Raw genomic sequence first — 17,391 nt, 5'->3', positions numbered from 1 at the left:
GGTAATTAATCTCAATGATGATTCTCATTATTTCAGTATAGTAAGTCTTACTATAAAATAGTGGGGAAAAAAACAAACATTTTTAAATACCTAAACTATATTTTTTTATATTATTATATAAATGAACACATTTTCTTTAAGCAAAAAATTTTGCTTTATTTAAAAAATATATTATTAAAAATGTTTAGATTTTATTTTTATTTTTTATATCTTGAAAGATTGTGTCATGCAAAATAATTTTTTAAAACCATTATAATCATAAACAACTGGAAAAAATATATAAAGGTCATGGAAGTTCATTGGTCAAAAGGACATCTTGCATTTTGTCACAGAGAGCGGTTTCATTATGCCAGATCATGCCGCTCTTCAGTGTGCTGTCCGTGACATGACATCCCAGGTGCTGAAATCACATCCATTCTTCCGTGAACGGAGTCCAGGTCAAGGAGTTCTGTTCAGAGGTGTTACTACTCTCAGGTCGCTTGATTTGTTGTCTCACGCGTCCCATTTCTTTTCACTGCTGCCGCGGTTTTCTTATTAGAGGAGATGAAACATGTGGCACACAGATAAAAGCTCTTTACCTAACCTTGTTTTCTCATTCTTGATAAGATGCACTTATTTTAAATTGCCATTGATTTCCAGCACGTCTCCAACAATATCTGAAAGTGAAGTGTTTGAAGACAATCCTCCATTGGTTCGGTACATTTATGTGTAGGCCAAAGCCTCAGGGGACGCACCAGCAAAGGAGAGCTTTAAGATTATAGAAAACGGATAATCATCGTTTGTCCAGAGGGTTTGCCGTGGGTTATCTGCGCTGCTCTAATCGAAAATGAGGCCCTCTTGCGTTATATTTATTCAAACGTCATCTAAAGATGCCTTGGCGGCTTTGATGTGTACAGCTTGATATGACAGAATCTCCCCTATAGTCTTTCTGCAATCAGATTTACTTGCAAATGAAGCACATTTTGAGAGTCTTTGATGTTTGAGGCCATTACTTTAGCTATTCAGCAGATTTTCATGTGGTTTATTGATGAAATATTGAACATGCCATTTTTAACATGGAAATTAACATGGAAAATTTCTCTTTTTGTTGATCTTTTGATAGCATGTATTTTATTTTTGTATCACGCCACGGAGGCAGCCATCAGCGTCGGCGCCATCTTACTATCTAATTTTCTTTAATGTATTGATTGTATAATTGTATGTTTTATTTAATCTTATTCTTGTGAAGCACTTTGAGATGCTACTTTTTAAAGGCACAATAGAAAATAGTTTATTATATTATATTATTGTAATTATATTATTATTATTTTATCATATTATCAGTTAAGAAACATAGAGGTTAAACCATCCATTTAGACTTTTAACAGGCAAAAGCCAGTTTATTAAAGGAACGCTCCACTATTTTTGAAAATAGGCTCATTTTCCGACTCCCCTAGAGATAAACAGTCGAGTTTTACCGTTTTCGAATCCATTCAGCCGATCTCCGGGTCTGGCGGTAGCACTTTTAGCTGTAGCTTAGCATAGATCATTCAATCTGATTAGACCATTAGCATCTCGCTGGCGCTGCGTAATATCATTGCGCCTGCTGTTCCTTGATTATTACGTCAACTAGGGGAGTTGGAAAATGAGCCTATTTTCAAAAATAGTGGAGTGTTCCTTTAATCACATTGTCCTCCAGGAAGTGATGTTATTTTAGAGGGAAAACCACCGGTTGAGAATCGGTAAGTATTATGGATTTGATTAATTTTATTAAGATTTATTGTATTATAAGTTGATTTGTTTCACGTTTTATCCTGTTTGACATAACAAAAATCTGTGTGAAATCAAAATTTTAAAAGATAATACAATCCCTATGCATGCTAGCTTCTAATACCTGAGCAATGGCTAACTGGCTAACGTTAGCTTTTTATTTCCATACTGTTATTCTTGCTGTTGTGTAAATTACTAATTTATTATAATTCATAAAGTTTAAGAGTCTGACCTTGACCAGTGCCCCGTTCTGAAATACTGATATACTCTTTTATGGAAATACTTAATTAGGGAATGTTTATGCTTTAAGAGTTACAGATTACAAAAGGTGCCACAGAACAAAAATGACCCATTTATGAGTTATAATATAAGTTATAATAAGCCATTGGTTAGATAACACGCTTTTTTACTCTGGTTCTGCTGTTTATATGTTTCCACTATACAATGTTCTGTACTACAAAGTGTATGTATAGTAACATATATATCTATGATTGTATTTGTTTTTTACTTAAAGGGGTCATATGATCTCATCGGTCTGAAAAGCCAGGTGTGCTCTGATTGGCCAGCTTTCCAGTGCGTTGTGATTGGCCGAATACCTCAAGCGTGTGACGGAAATGTTACGCCCCTTGCCATATTGTGATGCCTTGTCCCGGCGTTGCATTGCATCACGCCGCATAAACATAAAACCATGTCTGCATTTGTGATCGGAGAAATGACAAACTGAGAATAAAAGTTACGCTTTCTTTCTTTGCGTGAACATTTGGGCGTTGTTATGCAAATCTTCCCACATAGTGTGGGGGCGTGTTAGAACGAGCCATTTTAGGTAGGCGTGGTTGACTCTTCACTTTTATAAAGAATATCTCTTTGGTTTTGAGACTTTAGTGTTTGCAACTTTACAGATCTTCTTTATGCACCAAGAGCTTGTAACACTCCAAAGAGAAAGGAAAAATTTAAATCGCATCATATGACCCCTTTAAGATGTAAACCTAGCCTAATTATATATTTCACAGAAATTGCCTTTTATCTTTTTTTACATAGCAGCTGGATATTGCAGCATTGTTTTATTGCCATTCTTACAAATGGACTGATCTTTTTATGTTCCTTTGCTCATTACTTTTCGTCGCTCAAACTACATTTCTTTTCATCTGGAGCATTAAGACAGACCACTAAAAAAAAGGGGGTTGCTTTAAGGCTGTGACATGAATCATAGTATGTCATTTATATGTAAATGCATGATTCAGCCATCCAAATCCTTTGATTTCATATTTGGTCAAAATGCTTTAAAATCAAGGCATTTATTCACACCTTTCTGTAATGAAATTACAAATGAAAACTTTTGTTTGTGCGTAGTATTACATCGGATGTTTATATCCCGTAAGTGACAGATGAATTGTGGGATTTTCTGCGTCACAAACGTTGTACGTTTGGCAGCTTCAACAAAGCCTGTCTCCCGTGGTTATATTTGCCAGAGATCTTTAAAAACATGAGACAACAATCCCAGAGGACTGTTTTAGATGGTTTGTGAGTTAAGTTGAGCGCTGTTCCAGTTCTACGGCTTTGAGCAGGGGTGTATTTTTAAACCCAAATGAAGTCATCTTGGGTGAGCCGATTGAACTCCCATTTGCATTATTCATAGTTTTTCCCCCCTCTCGTTCTCGAAATAAAGAAATAAGAGATCAGAAGCGGGCCAGATTATTCCTCAGCCTTGTCCTTGCCATTCCTTCAAAGGGCCTGCCGGAGAGCACGGAGGGTGTGATGTCGCTCGCTGATAGCAGGTGATGAAGGGCTCTGCCAAACCCGCTGGAGGGGAGCGAGACAATTCTGCCCGTCACCTCACCCCCTGCAACTAGATATTTAACACTTCTATTTAAGACAAACATCATTACTCGTTACTTAAAGGTATAGTTCACCCAAAAATTTAAATTTGCTGAAGGCCATCAAAGATGTAGATGAGTTTGTTTCTTCATCAGAACAGATTTGGAGAAATGTAGCGTTCCATCACTTTCTCACCAGTGGATGCCCTGCAGTGAATGGGTGCCGTCAGAATGAGAGTGCTGATAACAACATCACAATAATCCACAAGTAATCCACATGATGCCAGTCCGACAATTACCATCTTCTGAAGCAAAAAGCTGTGTTTGTACGAAACACAAATACCAGTCTTTAATCCATATTAACACTTCCTCCAGTGAAAAAGTCCATCTCCTGTTATCCTCTCACATCAAAATTCTACATGTTTTTTAGAACTGTTTTCAAATGTAAACGGTGCTTTATCTGTGCATATTTCTCTCCTGATTCAGACGAGATGACTTTTTCACTGGACAAAAAGTTGTGAAAAATACTGTAGCCAGAAGCAAAGATTTGAAGTTAAAAACGCATTGATGGTTTAATTTCAAACACACAGCTTTTCACTTCACAAGACTCACCCCAAAGTCAAAAGAGAAAAATAAGTATTACACATAAAGAAAATAATCACATTTTAGGACTATTAAGATTGGTTGCATTGTTAAATTATTTTCATGACTAAAATCTCATGATGGTGACAAATTATGCTAGATTTTCTTTTTCTATTTGATTTCATTACATCATGACTTTTACTGTACTGCCTTTAAGCTAGTTTTACTATTGAAATCGTTTTACAATAATTAAATATTTATTAATGTTTTTAGTTTAAATACAGTGAAGGCCTTCTGTATTAACATAATGAGAAACAATGAAAATAACTTTTTTGTAACAACAATTACAAAACAAAAAAAAGTGCATTACAATTAATTTGAATTTGGGCTGAAAATACACTTAATCGTCATGAAAACAATGTCACAAATGTAATGCAAAAAACAAACAAACAATTTAACAGGACTAAAATAGGCAAATATAGTAATATTTAATATTTTTCTTATTATTTCTTTTAATTTTCAGTGAAATGGTCCAGATGTTTCTAGATTGAAAACAATGACAGTAAACCACATCTTAAAAGCATTAAAGTCAAAGTTTTTGGGTTTATCATCCTTTATTTGTCATTATATAGCCATTGCTTATTATCTTCAATCAGAATCAATTAACTCATTCTCAAAACGCTTACATGATTCTGCTGGTACATTTGCAGCTTAAATTACAATGTCTTCACCAGAGACATCAGTGCACAGTGCAGTTACCAGCTTTGCATTTGTCGCCATCTACTGGTGTATTTTGCTATTACAGGCACTTTTTAACACCCCATCAAACGTTTCTCACAGATAAAAGAATTTCAGTCATCCTTGCATTTTAGTAACACATAGCAGACATGTGTTTGTGCTGATTTAGAGCCATGTGAAGCTGAGAAATTATGTCTTTATACATCCGTAAATATGTCTCTTTATTCTGAGAATCCTATACTACAGTGCATTTGTTGATTTCCTCAAGTGCATTATCTTCATTCATTGCCACTGTTTTCGTTGTCGTCCTCAAAAGTGGCATCTGCTCGTCCCTCGGGCTCTGGGTAATTCAGGATGTGTCTGCTGGCCTGGATGAGGTACTGCTGCTGTTTGAAATATACTTTAAGCACTCCCTTGATCACCACGAATGCAATGCCACCCTAGAAGAGGAAAAGTGGGTTAGGATTCACACTTCCTAATGAAATTCCAGGTTGTATGGTAGACGCTCGCCACTCTCGACTCTCACCAGGATGGTGCGCTGCAGGTTTGACGTGACCCTGCGGAACAGGAGGCGTCCCACAGGGAAGATGAGGGCGCCGCAAAGGGTGCGAGACACAGAGAGATGGTCTCCTCCGTAACTGCCCTCCACTGGGATGCGGGGTAGAGCATGGCCCATACCTGCACAAACAAATTATATTTTTTTGCTTCAAAAATTATGTTTTTTAATATTATTATTATTATTATTATTAGCATAAGCTTACAGTATGATTATGATAAAGAATCATAAATACTAAAACGGTTTAAAGGAACGGTTTACCCAAAAAATGAGCTATCCACCACCACATATTTATACATATCAAATGGAATGACGGTGAATAAATAATGTCAGAATTTACATTTTTGGAAGAAACAGCATTAATATTTTGCATTAGTTCAGTTTTCATTTTAAATTTAAGCTTTATTCATGTGCTATTGTCATTTTAACTTTTTTTAACAGTTATATTTAGCTTTATGTTAATTTCAGTTTTAAACATTTTAGTACTTCAAAGAATTAACTTAACAATATTAATATTATATTATCAGTTTTAATTGTAATTTTAGTCATTTTTATGTGCTTTTTAATTTTTTAAATTATTTTTTACATTTATATTTAACTTTATTTTTAGTGATTTTTGTATTTCAACAAATTAGCTTCTGTTTTAAATTTTTCAGTTTTCATTGTAATTTTAGTTGAAGTTTTAGTCATTTTGTTATGTGCTTTTGTCATTTTCATTAGTTTTTGTTTTATTTAAAAAATTATATTTAGCTTAATTTATTTGTATATTAATTTTTGGTAATTTTAATACTTCAATGAATTTGCCTTTATTTTTAGTTTTCATTTTAATTTTAGTCATTTTGTTATGTGCTTTTGTCATTCTTATTAGTTTTTATTTAGCTTTAATTTTAGTTTTAGGATAATTTATATACTATTACAGTATAATAAACATTAGAATATTTATTAGTTTTAGTGATTGTTGTGTGCTTTTTTCATTTTTATTAGCTTCTATTTATTAGTTTTTGTTTTTATTTTAATTTTAGTTTAAGTTGTATCCATTTTTTATTATGCATTTGTTATTATTAGTTTATATATATATATATATATATTTAGCTTTAGATTATTATTTCAGTTTAAGTAATTTTAGTACTTTAAATTATTTCAGTAAGTTGGCAAGGCAATATTTTTACATTTTTAATAATTAAAATGTTTAATAGTTCAGTTTTTTTATTTTAAGTTTTATAAAAAAAAAATATTTTACATTTTATTAAAAATTATTTTTTATTAATTAATGAAAATGAAAAAAAAACAAAAAACATTTTTAATAGTTTTAGATTTAGTTAACAAAAACAACACTGGGATGAACTATTGCTAAGTTTAAAGGCCGGGACACACCAAGCCGACTTCAAAGGACTAGCGGCGACGAAAGCCGACGGTGTTGTCGTCGGATCAAAAAGCTGCGCTCGAACACACCGCACAGACTACAGCCGACGGCAAACTAACACGTGCGTTCTGCGCATGCGTGAGAGGAATTAACTGTCTATATTGGGCACTGACTCGTTCGCTAAACTGAACATCCAATCAGAGCTCTCACTCGCGCCGATGGTCCCGACGGCGATTCAACATGTCGAATCGGGCAAACTGCCGCCGACGTGAGCCCGACGAGAGCCGACGAGTGGAACACACCAAACAAACTAGCCCCAGCGTTGCTCGCCGTCGGCCCGACGTTGATCAATGGCCGACCGTCGGCTTGGTGTGTCCCGGCCTTAACCCTGTTTTCCACATACCAGGTACAAGCCCGCTGAAGATCTGAAGCTTAGAAGAGTGTCGTTGCCAAAGCCGCACAACATAATCCTCCCAGCGAATCATCTTCCCCAGTACCAGCATGACGGGGATGGTGGGCAAACCCATGAGCAGGAAGAGAGGATCCGCATGCTCCATCACATCCAGACCCTTCTTATGGCCCACCACCTGAAAACAGAGTAGAAAACGTGTTCAAAACAGCCCTGGAGAGCTGAGCTTCACTCATCTTGTCTTTAACACACCTGCATAACTGTGACGGCACCGTAAGTAACGGCCGACCAATAGACGGTCCCCACCACGACTCCAGCTGCGGTGAACGGACTGGCCCTGGACAGAGCTCTGTCGACTTGCTGAAGGAAGTACACCAGAGGCCCTGGAGGAGAGACAAAATGACACACTTAACACTCCCCTATTAAATTAACAAATAACAGCCAAACAGAACGTCAGAATATTCGGCATTAGTAAGGCCCCGCAGAATCTGGGCACCTTTGTCACATTTTCTGAGCTAATTTGTCAAAAACATATGATAATTTTAAATGGTAACGTTTAGCTACAAAACAAGTGCAAAATCATGTTATAAAACAGTGTTTATTATTATTTATACACTATTATAGTATTATATAATAGTTTTGAATTAGCTTTTAGAATTTTGATATTTTAGTTTAGATTTTAGTCGTTTTGTTACGTGCTTTTGTCATTTTTATACACTTTTGGTTTCTTTATATTTTTATTCAGAAGTGTATCTACATGTTTTTTTTAAAGTATATTTCTGTATTTTTATATTATTATTACTTACTATGATTTCAGTTTTTAAGCATTTATTAGTTTTTGGTTTTTTTCTATTTTTATTAAGCTTTAGGTTATTTCGATTTTAGTTTTACTCATTTTAGTACTTTAACTTACACTTATTTCATTTCAGTTAGTTGCAAGTGCAACATTTCTATTTTTTTCAGGGTTTTTAAGCATTTTTATTAGTTTTTGCTTTTTAATTTGACTATTTAGTTTTAATTGATTTTTATTTTGGTTTTAGTTTTAATCATTTTAGTACTTCAATTTAATTGAGCTATTTGCCAAAGCAACATTTTTCATTTTCATTTAATTTTCTAAAATCATTTTTTATTAGTTTTTGTATTGAGCTTTAATTTATTTTATTTTAAGTAATTTTAGCACTTTTAGTCATTTTAACGTACACTTTTTTTTATTCCCGTTAGTTGCCAAGATTTTATCTAAGTTTTGTATTTTAATTTATTTCAACTTTATTTCAGTCAATATAAATTATCTGTAATAGTTTTAGTTTTAGTTACAATAACGACACTGCTGCAAAACAGAGCTGAAAGGACTGCACTCTTATCAGGAGCAAATTACCCAAAATATGTAATAAACAGGCACTGATTTGGTGCATTAAAATATGCAAAGAAAAAAAAAGTGAGAATCCATGACAAGATACACAACAAAAGTGGAAAAAGGTACTTCAAAAAAAGGTGACGTGCAAATACTCACCTATTTTGGGGAAAACGATCTGGTATTCTGTGCTACATTGCGGGCAGCTGACGGCTCCTCCACTGTTTCCCTTCTGTTTTTCGTCCAGCCATCGCTGTAAGCAAGACTGATGGATCCACTTGGTGCAGCCCTTACACCGGCACGGGCTGACCCATTCTGCAACTCGATCCTCCTTCTCCGTGGCAAAACACACCCAGCAGTGCCTGTCGGTGAACAACAGATTAAATGAGAACTTAACCAAGAGTACTACTAACTAGTACTGTGATTCACAGCTAACTCACTTCTCTGGAGGTTCATCTACACAGGCCATCTTATGTCAGGCTCGATCCACGGTCTCCAGCTCAACCATGAGTGAGCCAGAGCAGGCTCAGTGTGCAACACCTATTAATACAGACCATTAAGACATGAATGCAATACTTAAAAACAAAAATATTTGCTAGATCACATCACGATGTTCATTCAATAACACTTACGCTGTAAGTAAAATAAATAAATATACATAATATGTTTGGTCTTATATTATGGTGATCAGCACCATTATATTACAGGGATTTCAAAACAAATCACTAAAAATGGTTTGTATTACTACAGTATAAGATGAGACATAACATAATTATATATTTATTCTTCTAACGTCTGTCTTTGTATTAAAGATGCACAATGAATGTTAATGTTATAATAATATTATAATATTAGTTAATCAGGCTCAAGTTACGTATGAATGTCATGTAAGAGAACATTTCTAACTTAACAAATTGAAATTGAAATTATGTATAGATTTGACAATATTTTCAGTCGGAATGACTCGCATTAAACTAACTAAACAACCCCAAACCTCATTATTATTTACGTTTGAACAGATATAAACATACCGAAACTTGTCATTCAGGCAACATTGTTAACCGAATTCAAATGTAGATCCTCACCTGAAGATGTTTTGCAGATGTAGACGTTTCTGATACGCGTTTAGTTTAGATCTCCGGCTGATTTGACACTTTCAATTTTGTCGGAGGACAGAACAACAACCTTACGAAGAACAACTTCCGGATAAGCCACTTCCGTATGTCAAAATAAATGTCCCTAACTTGCTAAAATGTCCAAGAATGCTTCGTTTGATGTGTTTAATCACGTATTTATTTATTGTCTCACTTGTTATAAGAGCATACATGCATAAAACTAAAAAGTAAAAGTGTATTTGATAATTGTTAAATATGCAAATTCAGTTTTTCCTATGATTTTGAAATATAAAAATAAAGCATCCACTCTGCTACTACAGTCGTGTCCTCTCCATAATTTTGCTTCTAATCAAAAACAATTTATTAAAGACATATATTTCCAATTATATTTTAACATAAAATATAAATAAACAGAGAAAATTACACACTTTCAAAAAATTAAAAAACAAAATAAATAAATAAACAATTGTTTTTAGGTTGTCAAACTGCGCCTGCGAACCAAACGTATTCGTATTGGCTAAATGAGCTGTCACTCATCTCCTGGTTACGTGGGTTTGATTGGCTCCCTCCATAGTGCGGTTCGGTTGACGCATCACCGCTCAGCCTGTGGTTATACTGGCAAGCAGCGACGGTTATTTTTTATTTACATGAACAGAAAATCATAAACGCAGCTTCTTGCGAAAACGTTGACCGAAAAACGCACTCAAGCGCAGGCTGAACATGGAGTCGTATGATATTATAGCAAACCAGCCGGTCGTGATTGATAATGTGAGTATGATGTCAGCTGCCCTCCACACCCAGTCTGTGCTAAAAGGCTAAAGCTAATGCTATTGTGCCAAAATCTGCGCTAGCCGGCTAATGCTAAATAAGATGTGTTTAGGATTTTATTTATTTAAATAATAATGTGCACAGTTTCACGTCCGATTGACTTCATTATGTAAAGCACGACAGTGTATCTGTCTTAATTGCGATATCTTCAAGCATTAGATGCTCAGTTTGATGCAGTGGCATAAAACTGATTTGTAATTCATTTCAGTGGTGCTTTGAATTTATCACTCAAACTTTAAATAAATGATTCCACGTTGTTCATATTAATGAAATACTGCAAGATGCATGGTTGTCGGAGAGTATCTGTCCGATACAAGCCTGTATTTGAGCTGGAGTTATTATTGTTGCTAAGATGTCTGGCTGTGACCCCGCCTTATACAGCCACATTAATTAGTATGAAATAATTAGTTAGAAATTCATTTTAATAAAAGCCAAAAGGTTGAAGCTAGAGATGGAGAACTAGTAAACCTGAACCGGTAATCTGAATGAAGGTGGAAGATCTCAAAGCCTGAATGTGTCACTTTGATAGGTTACTAAAATTATGAAAACTTAGTAAATGTCAGTGATGTTTAGTGAAACATTATGGTGTTTTCTCACAGTGTGACTTCTGGAGGCTGTAGCTGGTTGGTTTCTTTTAGCTCCCTCCAGCTCTGTCTCATGACTCAAGAACAAACAAGGAGGGATCAGATCAATAGATGATTCATTTTACAACACATTCACTGTTTGAGCTTTTATAGTTCAAGTTTACTTTGAACTACCTCGCTGCAAAATTGCGTGATGTGTATTGTAATTTCTAACTTGTCTTACAATTTCTCTTACAGGGGTCTGGAGTTATTAAGGCTGGCTTTGCTGGAGATCAGATCCCTAAATACTGTTTCCCAAATTAGTAAGTAACCATTTAATTGATATTACTGCATTAGGATAACTTTCAAAAGTTTGGGCTCAGTAAGAATTTATTTATTTATTACTAACTATATTCAGCAAGGATGCATTAAAAGTGATCAAAGTGGCAGTAAACATATGTCTAATGTTACAAAAGAGTTTCATTTTAAATAAATGCTGTTCATTTGAAGTCTCTATATATCAAAGAATCCTGAAAAAAATTATCACGATTTCCACAAAAATATGAACTGTTTTTAACACTGATAATAATATGTAAAAATGTTTGAGCAATAAATCAGCATTTTAGTATGATTTTGAAAGGATCATGTGACACTGAAATGCAGCCTTGGAGAGAATAAGAGACTTTCAGAAACATTACAAAATCTTACCAACCCCAAACTTTTGAACAGTAGTGTGAAACTATATACAGTATGCATATATACTGTATACATATACATCATCAAATTTGTCATATTATCTGCATTATGTTTTTAGAAATACTGGCATTTGTTTGTACAAACAAAAAGAAACAAAAAAACATTTTAGTAATGTAATGTAGTGTGAATGTGATGTGGTATTAACTGGTAAGGTTTATTTCTAGTGTGGGGCGACCCAAGCATGTTCGGGTGATGGCTGGTGCCCTTGAGGGCGATCTCTTCATTGGACCCAAAGCTGAGGTAAACCTTTTTATTTTAATTGAAGATTATATTTAAAGACAATACGACATTCACAACACAGTCAACTTGCCACAATATTCAGCCAGAAATAATATTGGCAGGGACTTGACTTAACCCGTGATGTGATTGGTTAATAATATTTTATGTATGTCGTCAGAAAAGAAAAGTTATTATAACTTGGACAAATAGTTTTGATTTCACACTGTCTTGTGTTATTCTAATGTAATAACATCATATGTTCTATTCAGTTCAATTCAAGTTTATTTGTATAGCGCTTTTCACGATGCAAATCGTTTCTACATTATATTTAGTAATAAATCTCAAGTTGATGTCCATATGGCAGAAATGTACGGTACAAATCGAGCAGTTAGTTAATGTCATGTAATCAAACAGACGGTGAACACTATTAACAGCAATGATTATGTGTTGCGATCAAACTTGTAGCAAAATTTGGTAGTTTTGTATGTTTGTATGTTGTATGTTGTTCAGCAGGTTGGCATCATCTCTTCTCAGGTGTTCGGTCATCTCAAGTGCATACTTTATTTCTGTGGTATATGCAGGAGCACAGGGGGCTGCTGTCTGTCCGCTATCCTATGGAACACGGTATTGTGAAGGACTGGAATGACATGGAGCGCATCTGGCAGTACGTGTACTCAAAGGAACAGCTGCAGACCTTCTCAGAGGAGGTACGGATTTAAATTTTATATATTTTCTCGAAATAATAGTATATAATATATGTACAAATATATTTATATATTAATTATTTATTTTGAATTAGGATTTATTTTTATTTTATTACGCTATTCCTACGTCCGACGTCATCTGCTGGAACGCCACTCTCTCGTGAACGAGCGTACGACAGATAGCGGAAGCTTGAGATTACGGTTTATAAAGATTTAAATATGGATATTTTTCATACACAAATGCATCGATTCACTTCAGAAAGGCCATTTTTAACCCTTCGGAGCCGTGTGGAGCACTTTTATGATGGATGGATGCACTTTATTTTGCTTCAAAAGCTCGACCACCATTCACTGCCATTATAAAGCTTGGAAGAGCCAGGACATTTTTAAAAGGATTAGTTCACTCCAGAATGAAAAATTCCTGATCATTTACTCACCCTGATGTCATCCAAGATGTTCATGTCTTTCTTTCTTCAGTCAAAAATAAATTACGGTTTTTGAGGAAAACATTCCCGGATTTTTCTCCATATGGTGGACTTCAACGGGGACCAACAGGTTGAAGGTCCAAATTACAGTTTCAATGCAGGGCTCTACACGATCCCAGCTGAGGAATAAGGGTCTTATCTAGCGAAACAATTGGTCATTTTCTAAAAAAAAAAAAAAAAAAGTTATATACTTTTTAACCACAATTTGGACCTTCAACCCATTGGTCCCCATTGAAGTCCACTATATGGAGAAAAATCCTGGAATGTTTTCCTCAAAAACCTTAATTTATTTTTGACTAAAGAAAGACATGAACATCTTGGATGACATGGGGGTGAGTAAATTATCAGGAAATTTTAATTCTGGAGTGAACTAATCCTTTATAAAGGGGGCATAACGCACACTGTTTCACCCAATCTCATGTTAATCTTGAGTACCTGTAGAGTAGTATTGCATCCTTCATATACATTTTCATATACAGATTTGTAAAAGAAAGATACAGCTTTACGATTCTCTTCGGAAAAAGCCGAGCTTTGTTTACATAACGCTGGGTTCTTTAGGAAGCTGAACAAAGTTATCTTTCCCTTACAACCAAAAACACACTTCTTTGGAGACATTCTTCCCGAGCAAGTCCCGTGCAGCGCTGCTGCTGGATGAAGCGCGTTGATGGACGCGATCTCGCTCTCACTCTGGTCAATGCGTGCAGGCGCGATCTTCCGGGAGAAATGCCCATATAAGGAGTTCCACCCTTGTCTACGTCATGAAGAGCCACGATTGAAAAAAAATAACTCTCCGAAACTTGTACGAACCCGGAAGTACGATTTTTGGCACAGAAATACTCCGTCATACGTCCAAATTGTTTTTTGAAACTTTGTCCATGCTTAGCATGAGAATCCAACTCTTAAACATTGTAAACAACTCTGAATGTATGAAACAGCATTGTACCGCCCCTTTAGTATAACTCTGATTGTATTTGTCTGAAAGAAGAAAGTCATATACACATAGGATGGCTTGAGGGTGAGTAAATCATGGGGTAACTTTCATTTTTGGGTGAACTATCCCTTAACCATTCATATTTTTTATATATCTCGCAGCATCCTGTACTGTTGACCGAAGCACCGCTGAACCCCTGTAAAAACCGTGAACGGGCCGCAGAGGTGTTCTTTGAGACCTTCAACGTGCCGGCCCTGTTCATCTCCATGCAGGCCGTGCTCAGTTTGTGAGTTCAGCACTTTGAATTTCATTATTCCTGATATCACACGTCCTATTCCCTCTCTCATGCAAAACACGTTTCCTGTCTGACAGATACGCCACAGGCCGAACCACAGGTGTGGTCCTGGACGCTGGTGATGGTGTGACACACGCTGTCCCCATATATGAGGGATTCGCAATTCCACATTCCATCATGCGCGTAGACATCGCCGGACGTGACGTCTCCCAATACCTCCGCCTCCTCCTGCGCAAGGAAGGCTACGATTTCCACACTTCTGCGGAGTTTGAGGTTGTGCGCACCATCAAGGAGGTACGGGACTCCACATCTGGATATATACGACATGTTCTGTGCAGTTCCTTCTTGTTGGAAATTATCATCTAGATACGAAACGATGAAAAAATGCTATTTTGTTTTCCAGAGAGCCTGCTACCTTTCCCTCAACCCCCAGAAGGATGAAACTCTAGAAACTGAAAAAGCACAATACACACTCCCTGACGGAAGCACTCTAGATGTAAGAATGAGATTGCGTGTGTATGTTAGTGTATGATCATATGGTCATAAAATTACACATCATATCCTGGTTTTATTGACATTCAGTGGAGGCTCAGTTCAGGTTCTTCCTGAAGTCAACATGAAATGGCATTCAGAAACTTCCATAACGTGGCTTATTTTTTTCTTTTTGGAATAAAGTGCACTGATAACTTGCTCGTGATGGCGCCGAAATTGTGTATTAAGAAAGTAAATAGTGACAATTTTAATTTCACATTGACTTGATGTGTTACTCACAGCTGTTTATCTCCTGCAGATCGGTCCAGCACGGTTCAGGGCTCCAGAGCTTCTCTTCAGGCCTGATCTGATTGGAGACGAGAGCGAGGGTATTCATGAGGTGCTGGCCTTCGCCATTCAGAAGTCAGACATGGATCTGCGATGCACGCTCTTCTCTAACATAGTGCTGTCTGGCGGCTCAACGCTCCTCAAAGGTAGCGCGAAGAGATCAGTCGAAAGCATCTTTCAGTTCTCCATCAGTGACAGAACTGAAACTCTATGTTTGTTCCTCGCAGGTTTTGGAGACCGGTTGTTAAGCGAAGTGAAGAAACTTGCACCCAAAGACGTTAAAATTAAGGTGACTCTGCCACAGCTAAGAAATGTTAGCTTGGTGTTAGAACTATGTTTTTAAATATTTATTTTTCTTGTTGTTTCAGATATCTGCACCACAGGAGAGACTTTATTCAACATGGATAGGGTAAGAACAAAGTATATATAGGCACATAAAAACATAAAACAGTTACTCTACCTTTTTTTTTTCTTTAAAGGTCCCATATTGTCAAAACTGAAATTTCCTGGCTTTTTTCATGATAACTGAGGTCTAGGTGCTATGTAACAACCATATAAGTTTCAAAACAGTCAGTCCACAGTAAAATTCACACAGCCTGCTTAGCCTCCAGCTAGCGCTGTGACGTCGGCTGACCCTAGTTACCTGTGGTTGGCCTGGCCGTGCGTCACTCAGAAAACAACTGGCCAATCAGAAGAGAGGCTCATGAATATTAATTAGACAGGCCAAAATCGACCTGTTCTCAGCAGAGCTCCTGAAGAAGGAGCTGTATAAATATATTGAGATGGTTTTTGGTACTTATACCGCAAATATATATTCTTAAGGACATCAAAACCTAAAATAAAACTCCAGAAAGGTGTACAATATGGGACCTTTAAGAAATTAACTACTTTTTCCAGCAAGGATGCATTACATTGATCAATAGTGATAGTAACGACATTTATAATGCTACAAAAGATTTATGTTTAAAATAAATACTGTTCTTTTAAAGTTCATATTTGTTAAATGAATTAAATTTGTATAAATAACAATAAATAAAAATTTTTTAGATATTTAACAATAAAAAATATTAGAAGTTTAAACTAAGCGAAAATTAGAAATGTTGACTTGACAACTGACTGAAATAAGTTGAAGCACTAAAATTGCTAACTAAAATGGAAATAAAAATAAATTAAACTTAAATTAATTTTTAAAATAAACAAAATCTAATAAAAAAGACCCTAAAATTTAAATGAACTGAAATAAAATGAAAATGAATCAATAAAAAGAAAAAATATCACAACAGTAAATTACATTTTAAAATATATAAAAATAAAGTTATTTTAAATGTTAAATATTTCACAGTATTAAAGGGGTCATATGATGCTGCTAAAAAGAACATTATTTTGTGTATTTGGTGTAATGAAATGTGTTTATGCGGTTTAAAGTTTAAAAAACACATTATTTTCCACATACTGTACATTATTGTTTCTCCTCTATGCCCCGCCTTTTTGAAACGCGTCGATTTTTACAAAGCTCATCAGTCTGAAAAGCGAGGTGTGCTGTGATTGGCCAGCTATCCAGTGCGTTGTGATTGGCCGAATACCTCAAGCGTGTGTCGGAAATGTTACGCCCCTCACCATACTGTTGATGCCGTGTCCCGGCCGGAGCGACGAGACAAAAACATTAAAACGCACTAACACTCCAAAGAGAGAGGAAAAATTGAAATCGCATCATATGACCTCTTTAATGTTTTACTTAATTTTTCATCAGACAAATCCAGTCTTGATGAGCATGACAGATTTCTTAAAAAAAAAAAAAAGTAAACATTTTTACAGACCTCAAACTTTTGAATGTTAGTGAATGTTTTTTTAAAGTGTTTTGGTATATTTTATGGTGTTTAACATATGGGATTTCCATTTACGATGTATAGGGGATCTATCCTGGCTTCACTCGACACCTTTAAGAAGATGTGGGTCTCCAAGAAGGAATACGAGGAAGATCGCGCCCGTGCCATCCACCGGAAAACATTTTAATGGGGTTTAAGGCCACCGGCCTCTCTCATCTCTGCGCTTTCACATCCCTCTCCTCTCTCGCTTGGCCTCCCTCTGTTACCCTCCCTCCCTCCCCACCCGTC

The 17,391-nt window shown here is 35.8% G+C and overlaps 2 protein-coding genes across 2 annotated transcripts; one reads left to right on the top strand and one right to left on the bottom strand.

Annotated features, from left to right (window-relative positions):
• Nucleotides 1-4,690: 4,690 nt before the first annotated feature.
• LOC107758605 (E3 ubiquitin-protein ligase MARCH5-like) lies at nucleotides 4,691-9,770 on the bottom strand. Its single transcript, XM_016576375.1, has 7 exons — nucleotides 9,648-9,770; nucleotides 9,003-9,102; nucleotides 8,722-8,924; nucleotides 7,464-7,594; nucleotides 7,206-7,389; nucleotides 5,410-5,561; nucleotides 4,691-5,323 (listed from the first exon to the last, which is right to left on the bottom strand). The coding sequence occupies exons 2-7, from the start codon at nucleotides 9,029-9,031 to the stop codon at nucleotides 5,162-5,164; spliced, it is 861 nt and encodes a 286-aa protein (XP_016431861.1). The 5' UTR covers nucleotides 9,032-9,102; nucleotides 9,648-9,770; the 3' UTR covers nucleotides 4,691-5,161.
• Nucleotides 9,771-10,228: 458 nt separating this feature from the next.
• LOC107758651 (beta-centractin-like) lies at nucleotides 10,229-17,385 on the top strand. Its single transcript, XM_016576445.1, has 11 exons — nucleotides 10,229-10,445; nucleotides 11,327-11,391; nucleotides 11,989-12,064; nucleotides 12,625-12,750; nucleotides 14,325-14,449; nucleotides 14,536-14,752; nucleotides 14,862-14,954; nucleotides 15,249-15,423; nucleotides 15,505-15,566; nucleotides 15,646-15,686; nucleotides 17,188-17,385. Exons 1-11 carry the CDS (start codon nucleotides 10,398-10,400, stop codon nucleotides 17,288-17,290), a joined length of 1,131 nt encoding a protein of 376 aa, XP_016431931.1. The 5' UTR covers nucleotides 10,229-10,397; the 3' UTR covers nucleotides 17,291-17,385.
• Nucleotides 17,386-17,391: the final 6 nt, after the last annotated feature.

This window comes from Sinocyclocheilus rhinocerous, unplaced genomic scaffold (genome assembly GCF_001515625.1).
Source record: "Sinocyclocheilus rhinocerous isolate Xijiao unplaced genomic scaffold, SAMN03320098_v1.1 scaffold623, whole genome shotgun sequence".
Classification (NCBI taxonomy): domain Eukaryota; kingdom Metazoa; phylum Chordata; class Actinopteri; order Cypriniformes; family Cyprinidae; genus Sinocyclocheilus; species Sinocyclocheilus rhinocerous.
This window is presented reverse-complemented; position numbering and strand designations above follow the sequence as displayed.

Excerpts from the sequence above, each read along its gene's own strand:
- LOC107758605 (XM_016576375.1), bottom strand. The coding sequence starts at position 9,031 with ATGGCCTGTGTAGATGAACCTCCAGAGAA. Across the intron at positions 7,595-8,721 it reads GATCGTTTTCCCCAAAATAG|GGCCTCTGGTGTACTTCCTT; the intron begins GTGAGTATTTGC and ends TCTCTCCTCCAG. Across the intron at positions 5,324-5,409 it reads ACCTGCAGCGCACCATCCTG|GGTGGCATTGCATTCGTGGT; the intron begins GTGAGAGTCGAG and ends TTCCTCTTCTAG.
- LOC107758651 (XM_016576445.1), top strand. The coding sequence starts at position 10,398 with ATGGAGTCGTATGATATTATAGCAAACCAGCCGGTCGTGATTGATAAT. Across the intron at positions 12,065-12,624 it reads TCATTGGACCCAAAGCTGAG|GAGCACAGGGGGCTGCTGTC; the intron begins GTAAACCTTTTT and ends TGGTATATGCAG. Across the intron at positions 15,687-17,187 it reads CTTTATTCAACATGGATAGG|GGGATCTATCCTGGCTTCAC; the intron begins GTAAGAACAAAG and ends TACGATGTATAG.